Raw genomic sequence first — 14,722 nt, 5'->3', positions numbered from 1 at the left:
TCAGGAGCAGGTGGAGATTTCATGCTGGTCATGTATAAATTTGTTGATTTTGAATTCTTCAGCAGATATATTTGGACTTTTGGTGAATACTGATTGGAACTGCTTGTTGAGGATGTTGGCTTTTGGTTTTGCTTCGGAGTAGACTTGGCCCTATTCACGAAGTCCTTTGCTAGAGGAGTTGTCTTTTTATTATGTTTGATAAATCTCTTAAGTCGTTTGCTGGTAAAGCGGTTTCCGGTGTCTGATTCTTCTGGAGTTACTATGTTGTCTATGTAGGCCCAGTAGGACTGTCTTAGCATCTTCTGCATGAGTTGTTTATGTTTCTTATAATTGGCAATATGTGTTGGATCTTTCGATTTTTTCATCTTTTTATAGTGCTTGTCTCTCCTTCTCATTAGTTTCTTAATTTGAGTGGTTATCCATGGCATTGAATCTCTTGGTCTTGCATTTTTGTGTGGGATATGGTTAACAATACTGGACTGGTGGAATGTAGGTCTATCATATCAGATTTCAATGCTTCCCATCTTTCTTTTCTGTATAGGGGTATTTTTCGGGGCTTCTGCTCCAGTTTGAATTGCTGTGCAGAGAATTCAAACAAAGCATATATCTCCTTCTTCTTCAGATACAGCACTCCTTCTAAATAGAAGAGTTTGTGCCGGCGACTATTAGTTAGGGGATGAAAACTGTTTGTCATGTCTTCTTTGAATTTTTCAAGACTTTGCATTATAATGTGTTATAATTAAATATTACTTGTATGTTTGTATAGGTCCCTGAAATATGCAACTGAATTTCTCGTTTCTTGTAATGGGACGAAAAATTACTGGATTTTAACCATTAATTTTACAAACCGGTGTCTACGTAATAAATACTCTTTGTGTTTCTTAAGTACAAACCTTTTTAATGTTTTCTTAATAAAATACAACTACACAAATCACGATGGCTGATAGATTTGAAGCTTTAGAAGAACAGTTGGAACGATTCATTGAGAATGCAAGGCAGCTAGGCATTATTGTCAGCGATTTCCAGCCACAGGGCCAAAATGCTTTAAATTCAAAATTGTAAGATTATTTCCCTTTTATTGTTAAGTTTATATTTTCTGATTCATTTGAAAATTATTTAGCTTGCATTAAAAGATACGTGATAAAATTTATAAGTTATTTAAATAAGTTTAGAGAACATCTTTTATACAGTTTAAAAACCAATACTGACCCTAAATTACTCGTACATTGGTTGCAGGCTTATTTAAGGTAGTAAGGCTTGATTGGTCATTGTTGGCTCGGGTACTACTTAAATGTACCCCGGGTACAAAAAATATACTTACACGTACCTGGCAAATTTAGACTGTACCTAAGTTTTATTCCCCCCAAATCTGATATCGTAAAACACGCTTTGGTATACCAAACAAAATTCTCTTTAAACAAAACCTGTCTCAATATGCTTTTTTGAGTAGGAGTTCCAATAATATAGAGACAAATTTACACAATATTAACATAAATATGAACATAATTCATTTGAAAAAAAAAATAGCCAACAACAACAAGTTTAGCGTTAAAAATCCCGGGTACGTTTCAGTATATTTTCTGTACCCGGGGTACATTTTAGTATTCTGAAGAGTACCAGGGGTACCTGTAAGTATTACCCAAGCTGACAATCACCAAATGAGCCTAAGTAGGCCAATAGTATAATCGCCAAATCGGCCCAGGCCTTAAGCCTTGGTTAATTTTGTCCTTGGCTAATTCAGTCCCAAATTGGCGGGGGCTTATTCTTCCCTATAATTAGTTATACTTATTCTTTAAACTTAATTAAAAGCTTTTTTTGTTTAACTGACTTTAAAAAATGTATGTTAATGTGTCAGCTTAGAATTTATTAAAGTGTAAGGTTTAACCATTTAGTGTTTTATACAGGAAGGAAAAAGGGCGTGGTGCAAAATTTCAATAAAGGGCACTTTAGCGTGCAACATCCATAAAAAGGGCACAAATATATCTGTATAGTGACTTAATAACAAGCTTTGTTACACACAAACATTGTATGTATAGTTTTGAGATTTATTGTTGAATAATTAAACCAACAAAATCCAGAATGTATATTTTATTATGTGTTTTATATTTTCATGTAGTAACAAAAAACAAGATTAAACACCATAGGATATATATCTTATACAAACTATAGCTTTTCAAAGAAGTCTTAGAATACTGTTAAATGAGTTCCCCTTTTAAACAATTATTTATATTTAAAACGTTACACACATTGCACAAACAAGTCCTTTATATGCATCTTAAATGGAGATTCACAAACACTAACACTTTGTTGAATAGTCAGAAAGTTCTGCGTAATGACATTGTTTTCATGACCACGTGTTGTATTGTGTACATTTTATTTCGCAAAAAGTGTAACTAGGAACGGCGCCGTACTGTCTTTTGTTCATTGTCAATTAATTCAATACACGTTAATTGGTCTCCGATATAAACTTGTTTTGCTTACAAAGCAATTTGCATCAATTTCTAATTTACGTTTCGTCGAAAGTGGAATGCCAAAATCGGAAAGCGTACGTTGCGACATTCTAAACACGAATGATAAGTGGTACAAGTTCAATATTTTTGTAAAATTCATATCTGTGTTTGCCAATTAACATATTTTGACAAGTTACAAACGGGTCATAATGTTCTTAATTGAACCAATGGTGAAGGCCTACTACTGTTACAACAATTAACAACTTTTGGCCAAACAGGGTCCAAGACGGGGTATCAACTTCTTTGCCGACATTCACACGTTATTGTTATCAAAACATCGTGACAATAAACAAGCACGTGCTCCAATTAAGCGCAGTTTGCCTAACCGTGAACAGCAAACGTGTTAAGATTGTCGTTTGCTACAATTCATCAACACACATCTACTTAACTGTGAGCCTGCGCCAATTGTATTGGATAGGAGGCGGAGCGTTATTTTAATCGACAGCTTTAATAAATGAGCCTGCGCCAATTGTATTGGATAGGAGGCGGAGCGTTATTTTAATCGACAGCTTTAATATTTCACGGGTTGCTATTTTCGGCGTATGGCCAATTTTCAGGAAGTACAGTGGACGTCATGGGGTTTTGTAATCGGCGTATGGAAACAATTATCGGGCGTAATATACGGCCGTACGCCGCTTAGTGCAAGCCCTGTAAATTAATTATATTAACTTAAAACTGTTTTGCATTAAATTGAAATCAAATCACTATTTTACAGATACAACTGGTGTTTTTTTTTAATTTAATTACGCGTAAAAATAAATGTTTTGATATAACTGAATAATGCATGAAATGCACAATTTCCACGTGAATAACATCGAGGTTTTCATCAAGTCTCCTAAGTAACTGTGCACGATTGTATCCGGACCGATTAGTGTTACAAAGCCACTGAAATTATCGATTGATATTGACACATGGTTATTCACGCATGACGTATTCACAACCGCGCGAATCTTCGCTGATAATAGTCGGCTTAGAAGCTTGGTTAAGAGGCAATTAAGATGTTATCAATAAGGTCGCGCACGGCGGAAAACAGGGCGGCGGCCTTTGAAAAGGGCAGCGTGGCGCTGATTTGCTTTGAAAGGGGCAGCGAGGCGCTTCAAAAAAGCGGCGTGGCGCCGCGCCACGCTAAAACGGCCTGGATAAAACACTACCATTATGATATTCTGTGAACTAGTATTGAGTGGATCATAATATTTGTTTACATTAAGAATGAGACTCTCTTGATGACCTTACATGCAAATTCGACATGGTTTAACTGGGAGTTAATAAATCTTTGAAGCTTACTTGTTTTTAACCAGGTTTTTCGAAGGAAAAAACTGGTTATTAGATTGGCGAATGTTGGACTGGCGGGCAGAACAAGCTTGTCCGGGCCATAACTTTGTCGTTCATTGTGAGATTTTAAAATCATTTGGCACATTTGTTCACCATCATTACACAGTGTGTCGCGCGAATGAATTATGTCGATATATCCAAGGTCAAGGACACAATTTGAGTTCAAAGGTCAAAAATGGCTATAAATGAGCTTGTCCGGGCCATATCTATGTCATTCATTGTGAGATTTTAAAATGATTTGGCACATTTGTTCACCATCATGGGACGGTGTGTGGCACAAAAGAATTACGTCAATAATTCCAAGGTCAAGGTCACCACGACTAAAAATATATTTATTTTGATACAAATGGGGTTAATTATAAACAATTATCAGATAAAGGGAGACAACTAAAACTGAACTGATTAAATCAGTTCAGTTTTAGTTGTCTCCCTTTATCTGACTTTTTTTTTCACATTGAAAACTTGGTTTTGTGACAATTTTGTCCCTTGTTTGTTGCATGGTTTGAATCATTTAAAAAGTTCCCATGCTTTTTATCTTTACCAATCGATAATTGGTAATCAGGGGATAGATTGTACAAGTAGCTTTGTTTGTTAAATATTGCTTTAAATTATATAGAGGATATTTGTTGGATTCGGTGGATTATCAATTTTAATTCATGAGTGATAATAGAAAATAATATTTTCACGAGTGGCGCAGCCATGAGTGAAAATATATATTTTATATGATCATGAGTGAATTAAAATTGATAATCCACCGAACCCAACAAATTTTATTTTTATTTAATGCTTTTTTTCACAGTTTATATACATTGTTAAAGAGTTTAACTAAGAATTTCGCTGGGAAAATGACATCATTTCGTCAAAAAATTACGTCATTTAACATAAACAGTGAAAATTATCGATAATTTTCACTGATAATTTTCATTGTTTGGAACAGTGAAATTATCAGTTTTAATTCACTGATATTTCTCTATAAACCACCGGAAAGCATAAAATAAAATTGATTAATGGATTTTGATTATATGCCATTATCGTTTTACAATCTGAAACCAATTTATATGATCGTGATGTTTTGTCATTTAATAGATTGGGGTTTTACTTTTGTTTGTTGAATATTGCTGTAAATTATAACTGATTAAAAGTGTAAATGATGAGTATATGATTGATATGTTTCAGCTTTTTAGTTGTGGGGCAATATTGTTTATTGGTACATTGTATTATTGATCATTTTGTTATTCTAATGCCTACTAGTTATTTTATCCTGCTGTGACATGGAAGTTTTTTTTTGTAAATCGTAAATAAATTAATATAAATTGCGAGTGCTTGCAAACATGTTTCAGGCATTTCTGTGGCATACTATTTAAGAGCAAAGAAATATCCCTAACATTCACTTGCAAGGACTGAGACAACCGCTATATCTCATAGTTATAAAGAGAATCAACCAAGATATATTCACCTTTATATTCAAATTTAAACATAAAATGACTATTTACATGTATATTATTACGATGTTTTATGAAAATGAATGTTTTATTCTTGCTTTTAAGGATATGACAGAATAATTTTAAATGATATATTGGATAAAAAAATTACTTTCAAGATCTGGGAAATTAAGTGTAAAAGATAATTTTATTAGTAATAGAATATTACAGAACAGTTATGCTCTGTTCCATTCTGAACAACTTTTGTTATTTTAAAGACATGTACAATTTACATGGAGAGATATAACCCATTATTATGGCATGGTTCCACGTGGTTATTTTATGAAATGATAGGTCAGCGCATCAGTAAGAGGCAGGGTCTTTTTTAGTGAAAAGGGATTCTTAAATTTCACTAATTACCTTATATTTTGTGTTGTTATTCTAGACAGACGATGATCCAAGGAATGCAGGAAATTGACAAATTAAAGACTCACATGCAAGACATTCATGTTCCATTGGACGTGTTTGAGTAAGTAGTAATTTTGTTTGCCCATTCCCTCCATTGATTACAAAGTACATTGGGTAAGTGTGCAGTACATAAAAGGGACCTTTTCACAGATTTTGGCATGTGTTGAAGTTTGTCATTAAATGCTTAAAGCCACACTTGAAATGAAATACATGTTAATCAATACATATAGATGCAATTTGAAAGTGTGCAAAGATGTTAAATCTATAGCATACATGTAGTTAATGTAGCAAGAAATTTTTTATTTTTCAAACGGTACTGTTTTTAAAACCGATTGTAAGATTTCTAAACGTAAACGTCCGTTCCGACAAACCCGATTATTTTTAAGTTTGAAAGCGCAAAAAAAGACGGATTTCTACCTTGTAACCACCTGATATATTCTAATTGGCATAGATAAAATGTGTTTCTTATTTATACTTAAATTTACTATGCCAAATAAGTTGTGTGGCTTTAATATTGATAAATGTAAACACTTGATCTAAAAAGCTCCAGTTAAAAAAAAACAAGAATAAAATTAAAGAAAGAAAAAAAGCAACCCTTAACTGGGCTGGAACCACTGACCCCTAGAGTAAAAGTCTATTGCTGACCTCTTGGCCATCCGTGCTCATACAAGCAGTGATGTATTTTATTGGAAAAATCCTAACCTCGTAGTATAACGAAATATGACGACAACAACAGAACTCTCCAAATTATTATTCAATCGTTTTGCGTTGCAACGCTTGATAATTTTCAGGTTTTTAAATCCTCAAAAGATGCATATAATGGATATTTTAGAGCATGGTAAATGTTCAGTATTACTGTTTCCTCACAAATATCATAACTACAACGAAAATTTGCGAATCTGAAACAATTTTTTTTAATTTCGTCAATTTACCAAAACGTGAAAAGGCCCCTTTAACAAGAAAATTCAATCGTGGTATTTTCGATTTGGTGAGCTAGACGACTGTCCAGTTTATGTGGAATCAAACCGTTGTTAATTTTCTATCCTCAAACAGAAGGCAGGGTTTTACTTCAGCCGACGCCAGCTTGCCCATGCCAAGTTGAAATTTTACTGGGCAATAATTTTCCGAATTTAGGAAGCCCCTTTGAGTACAACTCAATTATCCAATTGATATATCTATGTTCTTGGGCAATATTAAAGGCAATTACGTAAAATATTTAGGACAACTACATGTATGATGTAGCTTTTTTCACTGGGGGTATGGAAATGTTCAAAGTAACTGGCCCCCTGGGCAAGTGGAAGTCAAATCCTTAAGTAAACCCCTGAGAAGGTTTGTCATAGAAGATAAAAATAACTTTCCATACTGATATTCAATATTTTATTTTAAATTGTATAAAAAAAATAAACAATTTGACTAGAATAACTTTTATGCTTATTTAATTAATAGTTATATGCATGTTGTATTTATTTCTTGTATATAATACCTTCCTTTTAATTTCAGGTATATAGATCAAGGCAAAAACCCAAATTTGTACACTAAACATTGTTTGGAGAAAGCTCTGGGCAAAAATGAACAGATAAAAGGGAAAATAGATGCTTTTAAGGTATTTGTTGTTATGCATTTTATTTAATTCTGTGACTTGGTAATGAAGACATAACGATGTGTTTCAAGAAACTTACAACTTACTGGTAAAATCCATACTAATAAGTTGTAAGTTCGAATATTTTGTTAGCAACTTAATATTGTTTATAAGACTTATTAGATGATTTAAAAAATACAAGTATAAATTTGATTTAAAGAATATTGTGGTCACTTTTTTCAACATCAATCTTTAAAAGGGATCAATATATAATTACAGAAACTTTTTGTAAAAAATATCTTAAGAGACATTAACAAATTAAACTCATGAATAACAGCTTCTATGTATTTATAAATCAAAACCAATAAATGGTTATCAAATTGGTTGCAAATGTAGCATTCACTATTTTAAGAAACTATACTTGTATTTTCTTCCTTGCAGTCATTTCATATGAAATACTAAAAATATTACCCACTTTTAGCACGACTATTATATATGAAATATATATAGCGGAGCTATCCTACTCATCCCGGCGTCGGCGTTTCCGTGCCATTTCCGTGCAAATGTTAAAGTTTTTGTACTACCCCAATTATTTTCATTGTCCCTTGACATATTGCTTTCATATTTTGCATACTTGTTTACCATCATGACCCCAACCTATAAACAAGAGCAGACAACTCTATCAAGCATTTTGTCATAATTATGGCCCCTTTTCCACTTAGAATATGCAGCAAATGTTAAAGTTTGCGTACTACCCCAAATATTTTCGATGTCCCTTGACATATTGCTTTCATATTTTGCATACTTGTTTATCATCATGACCCCAACCTATAAACAAGAGTATACAACTGTATCAAGCATTTTGACAGAATTATTGCCCCTTTTTTACTTAGAATATGCATATTATTGATAAATCTATGTTAAAGTTTGCGTACAACCTCAAATATTTTCTATGTACTTTGACATATTGCTTTCATATTTTGCATACTTCTTAACCAACATGATCCCAGCTATAAACTAGAGCAGACAACTGTATCAAGCATTTTGACAGAATTATGGCCCCTTTTATACTTAGATAATTGAACATTTTGCTTAAATTGCCATAACTTCTTTATTTAAGATCACATTTGATTCATACTTTGACAAAGCAACACTTACCTGACATACCACAATGCACTCCACCCAAACCATCCCCAATGCCCCACCCCAGAATCCCCCCCCCCAAAAAAGAAAAATAATATTTTGTTTCCCCTTATTTTTGAAAGATCATCTATTAAAAGACCACACACCCACATTATACCCTCCCTCTCCATGATGGCTTACGTTATACTGTCAAGCACTCGAATAGTCGAGCTGGCTGTCCTCTGACAGCTCTTGTTAGCTCACCTGAGCACAACGTGCTCATGGTGAGCTTTTGTGATCCCCTTTTGTCCGTCGTCCGTTGCGCGTTGTGCGGCGTCAACATTTGCCTTGTTTACTCTCTAGAGGGCACATTTATTGTCCAATCTTCATGAAATTTTGTCAGAAGATTGGTCTCAATGATATCTTGGATGAGTTCGAAAATGGAAACGTTTGCTTGAAAAACATGGCTGCCAAGGGGCGGGGCATTTTTCCTTATATGGCTATAGTAAAATATTGTTAACACTCTAGAGGCCACATTTATTGTCTTATCTTCATGAAACTTGGTCAGAAGATTCATCCCAATAATATCTTGGATGAGTTCGAAAATGATGCTGGTTGGTTGAAAAACCTGGCCGCCAGGGGGCGGGGCATTTTTCCTTATATGGCTATAGTAAAACCTTGTTAACACTCTAGAAGCCACATTTATTGTCCAATTTTTATGAAATTTAGTCAGAAGATTTGTCTTATTGATATTTTGGATGAATTCGAAAATGGTTACGTTTGATTGAAAAACATGGCTGCCAAGGGGCTGGGCATTTTTCCCTATATGGCTATATATATGGCTATAGTAATATCTTGTTAACACTCTAGTTTTTAAAGCAAAAGCTCAGATCAGCTAAATTGTGTGTTTTTAAGTTACGATGTTGTGTGTTTGAACATTATGAATCCAGTGACCGATGTTTTCATTGATGTGTTTTTACAGAGGTTTAAAGCCATGCTGATACTGGAACTGACCGATGTGTTCCCAAAGGAGATGGCAAACTACAGAGCTTTGAGAGGCGATGACAGACCAACGTGAGGGACTGCACATGTGTGTGAATCTTTGACTATGTACTCTGTGGACATGTATCAGCGGATAGTTCCTCACAGACAGGCTGTTTGTTTAGGGTGGAATTGTGTTGGCTATGCTGGTGTAATTTTTGTTGTGTGGAGAAACATGTGCTGCATGTATGCATATTGCCTACACGAGAACTTAAACATGTGAATTTATTTCTTTATGTCCCCCCCCCCCCCCCCATCCCCCTCATAGAATGTGGCATACAACTAAGCAGTCACACTGTACAGATGTCCTTATGTACGTTGGTATATTCTGGTCTTAGCCATAATTTTGCCATACATTGATTGATTTTTATGATAATGTGGCCCAAATGAAAAGTATTCTCATACAATGTCTCATGTGTAAACCAATCTCCCTACCTCAAAAGTCAAGGGCACACTTTGAGGTATAAAGTCAATTTTGGAAATAAAAAAGCTTGACCATTTCTGTCTCAGCCATAACTTTGGTATATATTGATGGATTGAAAATAACCTGGCACAATTGTAAACCATCATAAGAGGACATGTCTTGTGTAACACCTATCTCCATAGCTCAAAGGTCAAGGTCACACTTAGAGATCAAAAGTCAAATTTGGCCATTAAACAGCTTGTGCGGATTTTTACTTAGTCATTCATCTTGCAATTTAATATAATTTACCACAAATGAACACAATCGGGACACTTTTTGTCGTTGGTTTTATTTGATTATTGATAATGATTAGAGTGTGCTTCTTTGAAACATGCAGTTTCATTTTGGAAAATATATTGTGTGTACCATAAATATGTGTTGAAAGTATCAGTACAGTGTAACTACAGCAATGAAATATTCATATTAATAATATTCAGTTAACTTGAGATAACAAGGGAATATTTTCATGTGGTTTAAAGCAGCAACAAATTCCTTTATTGAATACTTATAGATTATCTACCACCAATTGAAGATTTTGATGGATATTGAAAATGAGAGTGCTGACCCAGTGCTTGACACTTTCAGGGGTCAAAATGCTGAAATCAATATTTTGTGTGTGTTTATATATGATGAATACACAGAATATGTTGTTTTGTTTTAATGTAATACTATATGCAACCATAGCAAATTTAGGATATACAATATATTACAGTTCTAGGCAAATGTGCATAAAAATGATGCAAGGCAGAATATTTGAAGGAGTCAAGAGTGAGAAAGGAGCAAAATGCTTGCCTCAAATAGCAGGATTTGAAGGAGTCAAGATTAAGAAAGTAGCAAAATGCTTGCCTCAAATAGCAGGATTTGAAGGAGTCAAGATTGAGAAAGTAGCAAAATGCTTGCCTCAAATAGCAGGATTTGAAGGAGTCAAGAGTGAGAAGGTAGCAAAATGCTTGCCTCAAATAGCAGGATTTTGCTTCAATTGAAACTCTGCAATTTAATGAGAATTCAACATTCAAACCCGAGGACCCATATTTTCTGTATGTACCAGCTTTTTCTGTTTCTATATCACTTGAGTTGCTGGACTCCTTTTAAATATCAAAACAAACCCTCAGCAAGCTTTGCAAATTATCATACATCTGCGATAAACATTGTTTACTTTACTAAGTTTGTTATTAGTTTTTTTTATTGTACAAATGATATTACTTGTTCCAGGTATGGTCATAAACTTAATTGTGTTAAAAGTATTTTTTTGTTTCTCTTGCCATGTTTATAAGTTGAGACATTCAGTACATGCATTTAGCTGTTCATCACATCTGAACAGGAGTCCTCCATGCATTTAACTGTTCATCACATCTGAACAGGAGTCCTCCATGCATTTAGCTGTTCATCACATCTGAACAGGAGTCCTCCATGCATTTAGCTGTTCATCACATCTGAACAGGAGTCCTCCATGCATTTAGCTGATCATCACATCTGAACAGGAGTCCTCCTATATTTTGCTTATGACTTTTGTCTAACTTTTATGAGTAATTATCTACAGGTGCAACAATACATTAAATAAATGATTCCATAGGTCCTTATAGCGTGGTAGATATGGGGAGTGCCTAGCAACAGTGGGGTAATCGGTTCAATCCTTACTGGAAGAGGGTTCTAAAGATCCCCTCAAAGACACCAAGCACTGTTTCTACCCAAGGAAAGAGACTCGAGAACATTTAAATAAGCATAAGGCTTTCGATGAAATAAAGCTGAAGGGATTTGACAATTGCATTTTTATCCCCTGCCAAAGGAACGGGATAAAGAATAATTGGCGTCCATCTGTCTGTCACAAACTGTTCCTGGCTATATCATAGAAACTACATAAGACGTCAACATGAAACTTGATTTCAACGAGGAGAAGTGCCATGCAAAAGAACCATAACCCTACACTTAATTCAATAATTGTTATTTCCTTTATAGTTTTTATGTCCCCCACCACTATACATGTGAAGTGGGGGACATATTGTTTTTGCCCTGTCTGTTGGTTTGTTTGTTTGCCCCAACTTTAACATTTGCCATAACATTTGCAATATTGAAGATAGCAACTTGATATTTGGCATGCATGTGTATCTCATGGAGCTGCACATTTTGAGTGGTGAAAGGTCAAGGTCATCCTTCAAGGTCAAAAGTCAAATATATGTGTCAAAATCGCTCTTTTAATGTCACTTTTGCAATATTGAAGCTATAGCAACTTGATATTTGACATGCATGTGTATCTTATGGAGCTGCACATTTTGAGTGCTGAAAGGTCGAGGTCATCCTTCAAGGTTAAAGGTCATATATATGGATATCAATGAGCAGGGGTGTGATTGAAGCAAAGTCAGAGGGGAGGAAAATTCTGTCGACTGATTTTGACTACGCGAATGGAGCGCATAAGGCAATGACAAACCTTCAAACAGACATTAAAAGGACGGACCGACGGACCGACCGACATGATCAAAGCAATATACCCCCTCTTCTTTGAAGGGGGGCATAATAAACAACTTCTTGAACTTAATAACAATATTTCTTTATAAAAACCTGTTAAACATCAGATTGAACATACTGATGATGCAAAGTAAACTGTATTTATTGTGATCATAGCAGCAGTTTTTCAATGTATTGAATTACAGTAGATGGACTAAATATAAACAAACACACTTGAGTGTTCTTCTTGTGTTAATGATGTATTCAACGGAGTTAAATTAATATATTTAAATAATTTGTTTAGCTTTCAATATCTTGCATTTCACATCTTCAGTTCAATGCGATTTCAGTTAACTGAACAGCGTGACAAACAATAAAGCAGAATATGCATATGAATCTGATAAAACACAGATCGACTAACATATAAATCAAATCATGTTATTCTATTTCCATGTTTGAACGATACTCTTTTAAATTGTTTTACTTCACAAGTAGACTGAACTCAAATTTGCAAACACTGCCACTGGTTTCCGTGACACAAATTCACTGTGCACATTTCTAAATAAAATATGTGTTGCTTGTATCTAAAATGTAGTCTTTTTCGTTGACAAACACATTTCATTATTCCTATCAAACTATATGATGTCATTCATTAATTTGATTGCTATTTGTCATTTCAATAATCTTAATTTTCGCTTCACAACGGCGCCATTTGCAAGCGAATCAGCTTAGAAATACCAAACACATTTTAAGAAACCGATTTTAATTGGAAGATTGGGAAACGACAGCCAATTATAGCACTTGTTTTAAAAATGCTTAGGCAGAATCTACCTGTGTAAAATACGGAGATTTCGCGGCCCGCGGATATTTCGGGCCGCTTATGAAATACGCCCCCGGAATCGGTGGTACCCCCTCTCCCCCACATTTTTAAAAAACAAATTTACGCGAATCTCAGACGTGACCCCCCGGACAACACGATCCGCGGAAATCCGGGGAAAAATCACACCACTGATGTGGTGCATCAATGCATGAAAAACAAGGGACAAAATTGTCACAAAACCAGGTTTTCATTGTGAAAAAAAAATCTGATAAAGGGAGAAAACTCAAACTGAACTTTTGAAATGAACAAACAAAATTAACCCCCTTTGTAAGTTTTTTTTTTTTTTTAATCTATTTTTAGTCGTAGCGACCTTGACATTGGAGATATTGACGTGATTCTTTCGTGCGACACACCGTCCCATGATGGTGAACAAATGTGCCAAATGATTTTAAAATCTCACAATGAATGACATAGTTATGGCCAGGACAAGCTCATTTATGGCCATTTTTGACCTTTGAACTCAAAGTGTGACCTTGACCTTGGAGATATCGACGTAATTATTTTGCGCGACACACCGTCCAATGATGGTGAACAAATGTGCCAAATGATTTTAAAATCTGACAATGAACGACATAGTTATGGCCCGGACAAGCTTGTTCCGCCCGCCAGCCAGCCAGCCCGCCCGCATTCGCCAATCTAATAACCAGTTTTTTCCTTCGGAAAACCTGGTTAATAAAAATCCCCGCATCTGAATTATTATTTTAAGGATAATACAGTTTATCAAGGGATTAACACCCATCAATAAAAAATTATTTTGCAGGGGGTTTCAATTCAACGAATTTGCTTACTTTCTGGGGAGTTATTGCCTTTAGTTTAAAATTAAACTCTTCTGTGCACAATTTGAGTTACATGGTGCATGTTATTTGTCAAACTATTACTTATTATCATAAAACATCAGCACAATTATGCTCGACATGTTCTGTTATTAAAGCAAAATGTCAGGGCCTTGTGATTGCAGTTTTTTCATATAAGATCTATCCCTATTTATGAGTACACTTTGGAAAAAATGCATCCTAGTCTAGGGCTTGTTTTTTGAGAAATTATTTCAGCCAACAAATTCACAAATCTCACTGTCTTGAGTCAGGTAAATTATTTGTTGAATAAGTTGCAAATTCAAATCTGCATGTTTATGCATGGGTCATACCCATTATGTGACTTCAATTTTGAAAGTTTTGACAAAAACTGAGAGTAAATTACTCCGAAAAAAACCTTAATGCAAAATCATACAGTCAACAACAGTCAAATGAGGAAAATAATTATGTCAGTTTTAGAATTAAACATTTAATGCGAGTTCAATTTTAAATGAATACCTCAGGACATAAGGGCCAGTACAAACTTAATCTTTCACCCAAAAAATGCAAATATGAAGAGATGTGGCTGTTATAAAGAAAAAAAGGTATCCAAAAAATTCACTTAATCGTTGATTGCACACAGAAAATGGATGCACACAGAAAGATCCCTTAT

General features: G+C 34.6%; 2 protein-coding genes and 1 long non-coding RNA gene across 5 annotated transcripts in view; 2 read left to right on the top strand and 1 right to left on the bottom strand.

The window, feature by feature from the left end:
* Positions 1 to 11,096, top strand: part of LOC127843647 (uncharacterized) — a 63,502-nt gene extending 52,406 nt beyond the window's left edge. The window contains exon 2 of the long non-coding RNA XR_008032260.1: positions 10,875 to 11,096. This is a non-coding gene — a long non-coding RNA (uncharacterized LOC127843647). The remainder of the gene's footprint in view (positions 1 to 10,874) is intronic.
* Positions 1 to 14,722, bottom strand: part of LOC127843633 (partitioning defective protein 6-like) — an 82,962-nt gene that overhangs the window by 42,929 nt on the left and 25,311 nt on the right. The gene's annotated exons all lie outside the window — the stretch shown is intronic.
* On the top strand, positions 854 to 10,586 carry LOC127843637 (mediator of RNA polymerase II transcription subunit 10-like). The gene is made up of 4 exons (XM_052373343.1): positions 854 to 1,058; positions 5,709 to 5,792; positions 7,232 to 7,334; positions 9,415 to 10,586. Exons 1-4 carry the CDS (start codon positions 937 to 939, stop codon positions 9,508 to 9,510), a joined length of 405 nt encoding a protein of 134 aa, XP_052229303.1. The 5' UTR covers positions 854 to 936; the 3' UTR covers positions 9,511 to 10,586.

This window comes from Dreissena polymorpha, chromosome 9 (assembly GCF_020536995.1).
Source record: "Dreissena polymorpha isolate Duluth1 chromosome 9, UMN_Dpol_1.0, whole genome shotgun sequence".
NCBI lineage: Eukaryota > Metazoa > Mollusca > Bivalvia > Myida > Dreissenidae > Dreissena > Dreissena polymorpha.
Note: the sequence above shows the minus strand (reverse complement) of the source record. Positions and strands in the feature narration are given on the sequence as shown.